Below are 2506 nucleotides of genomic sequence, written 5' to 3'. Positions count from 1 at the left end.
CGGGGTGCCGGTGTCCCGCACCCGGTGAGCTCTGCACCGGGAAACGGCTGTCCGGGCTGTGCCAGCGAGCGCCGAGAGCTAACGAGGGCTTGGCTGCTACAGGACAGCGATTTTGACTTTGTAATTGATGCTTTTTGCATTTGACATATATTCGCTGGAAACGGGTGTCCTCAGGCACCTCAGCCGGGCTGGGCTGGGCTGGGTCACTGTGCGGCTGGGGCGTCTTTAAAAGGGCATTTTTGTTTCTAAGTGGGGATTTTAGCTGCTGGTTTGATTGCACATTCTGCGGACCCGGCAGCAGAATCCTCACCAGGGTCACGTTTTTACAGACCCATTTCACCTACGCTATAGAGTGTGACTATGTGTGTTCTACAGAGCAGGACGTTCGGTACGATTATCCACCACGTGAATAGCTAGAGGAGCGTTTGGTTATTCAGAGATCTTCATCAAAACCATGTTCAGAATCTTGCTGGGACACAGCGAGCTCTGTGGTGCTGGAGCTGGGTCAGGCCGTGGCGATGCCTCTGCGCCGTCTCCAGGCCACAGCCAAGGGTCAGGGTTTGCAGCACTGGGGCTGTTCTGCGGTCTTTAAATTGAGGAGTGACTGAGAAACAGATCACTTGTGCAATCAGTGGACTTTTAATGAACTGGTACATGAGATTCATTTCTGATGGAGTTCTCAGAGCCCTGTTCTACAAAACTAACTCAAGTTCACGTTTGTGATTTCAGAGGAGGAAAGAAGAATGTCACAAAAACACCTGAAAGAAGCCTTTATCAGCAACTTAAACGGAACTAGTTTGCTGGAAATTTCCCTAGGCCTGTCTCTGCCTCCTCTCTGCCTGCTTTGCAGAGGACTCCTCTTGATTTTGTATTACGTGCACTGTGGGAAACCGTTAAGTTCCAGGAAATGCTGCCTGCTGCTAGACTTCCTCGTGCTAATATCGCCTCCCCTGCTCTCCTGTACAGTCTTGTCTCCGATCCTCTCTCTCGTGCCAGTTACCATTGCAGCCTTCTGTGCCGGGATGTTTTTCAAAATATACAACCAAAGAAAACAGGAGACCCGCGTGCCCTTTAGGCAAATTGTGAAAGACTTCCAGAAGACGTCCTTGGATCCAGAATACATTCCAGCAGTAACCGTGTTCCGTGTTTATGTCAACGTGTTGACAGCCATCGGCATTTTAGCGGTGGATTTCCCGCAGTATCCGAGGCGATTCGCCAAAGCCGAGACCTATGGAACAGGAGCTATGGATTTCGGAGTTGGAGCTTTTATTTTTGGTAACGCTCTTGTTTGTCCTGAAGTGAGACAAAAGTCTTATGTGACAAAAGCAACATTTTCCAATCTGGCCAGGCAGTTATTTTCTGTTTGGCCGCTGATTTTTCTTGGCATTGGACGACTGCTTAGCGTTAAATCTATAGACTATCATGAACACACTTCAGAGTATGGAGTGCACTGGAATTTTTTCTTCACCTTAGCATTTGTGAGGCTTGCAGCATCTCTACTTCTGGCCATAGTTCCAAAAAATAAATCCTGGATCATTGCTATAAATCTTGCTGTACTTTATCAGCTTATTCTTAACACTACCTCTCTGAAGACGTTCATCCTGCACGGCAGCAACGGCAGAGACACCAGGGTTGGCTTTTTCAATGCCAACCGGGAAGGGCTACTCTCTCTTTTCGGCTATCTGGCCATCTATATGGCGAGCGTCCAAGTGGGGCTCTGCCTGCTGAAGCGCAGCAGCTCTGTCCGCGGCTGGATTGAAGCGGTGCGTCTCTCGCTGCTGACGGTTCTTGCGCTCTTTGCCTTTCTTCACGTGTCGCAGGCGTACGCGGACCCTGTGTCCCGCCGGATGGCCAACCTCTCCTACTGCATCTGGGTGGTTGCTCACTGCCTGGCTCTCTTCAGCTGTTTTGTAGCGACTGATCTCGTGCTGGTGTTCACAAAGCTTCTGGTGAAGGGGTCCAGCGTGCCCTGCTCCTGGAGCGTTGTGAAGCCCCCTAACACCAGTAAAAAGCGTGAAATGGAGGCCGTGCCTGTGGCAGGGGAAGGCAAGCTGGCACACACGTGCCTGATTAGTGCTATTAATAAAAATCAGTTAGTATTTTTCTTGCTAGCAAATGTTATGACTGGTACTGTGAATATCCTGGTAGACACAATCCATAGCAGGACTGCATTTGCATTATGTATCCTACACCTGTATATGGTTTTCAACTGTTTAATTATGCATATATTGCATGCCAAAAATATAGTATTAAAGTTCTGGTGATTCCACTCGGTCTTAAGTGGGTTGGCTGCAGTTGGATGATGGTATTTTAATGGGAAAAATTAGTATTTTTCCTGTCTCTCCTGCAATAATCTATAATTTAGTATAGTTTTTATTATTTAGTGTTGAGTATTTTTTTGAATGGTTTGTTTTACCAGATTATACAGACGATGCTGTTACCTGTGGGGGTTGTTGCTCATTTTCCTGGAAACTTAGTTTTTGAGCTTGTTTGCTGAATATTCCTG

At 47.7% G+C, this 2506-nt stretch overlaps 1 protein-coding gene across 1 annotated transcript; it reads left to right on the top strand.

The window, feature by feature from the left end:
* The first annotated feature begins 743 nt into the window (after window positions 1–743).
* PIGW (phosphatidylinositol glycan anchor biosynthesis, class W) lies at window positions 744–2264 on the top strand. The gene has a single exon (XM_010142624.1). It carries the CDS (start codon window positions 744–746, stop codon window positions 2262–2264), a length of 1521 nt encoding a protein of 506 aa, XP_010140926.1.
* The last annotated feature ends 242 nt before the right edge of the window (window positions 2265–2506 follow it).

This window comes from Buceros rhinoceros, unplaced genomic scaffold (genome assembly GCF_000710305.1).
Source record: "Buceros rhinoceros silvestris isolate BGI_N320 unplaced genomic scaffold, ASM71030v1 scaffold45228, whole genome shotgun sequence".
NCBI classification, from domain to species: Eukaryota; Metazoa; Chordata; class Aves; order Bucerotiformes; family Bucerotidae; genus Buceros; species Buceros rhinoceros.
This window is presented reverse-complemented; position numbering and strand designations above follow the sequence as displayed.

Excerpts from the sequence above, each read along its gene's own strand:
- PIGW (XM_010142624.1), top strand. The coding sequence starts at position 744 with ATGTCACAAAAACACCTGAAAGAAGCCTTTATCAGCAACTTAAACGGA.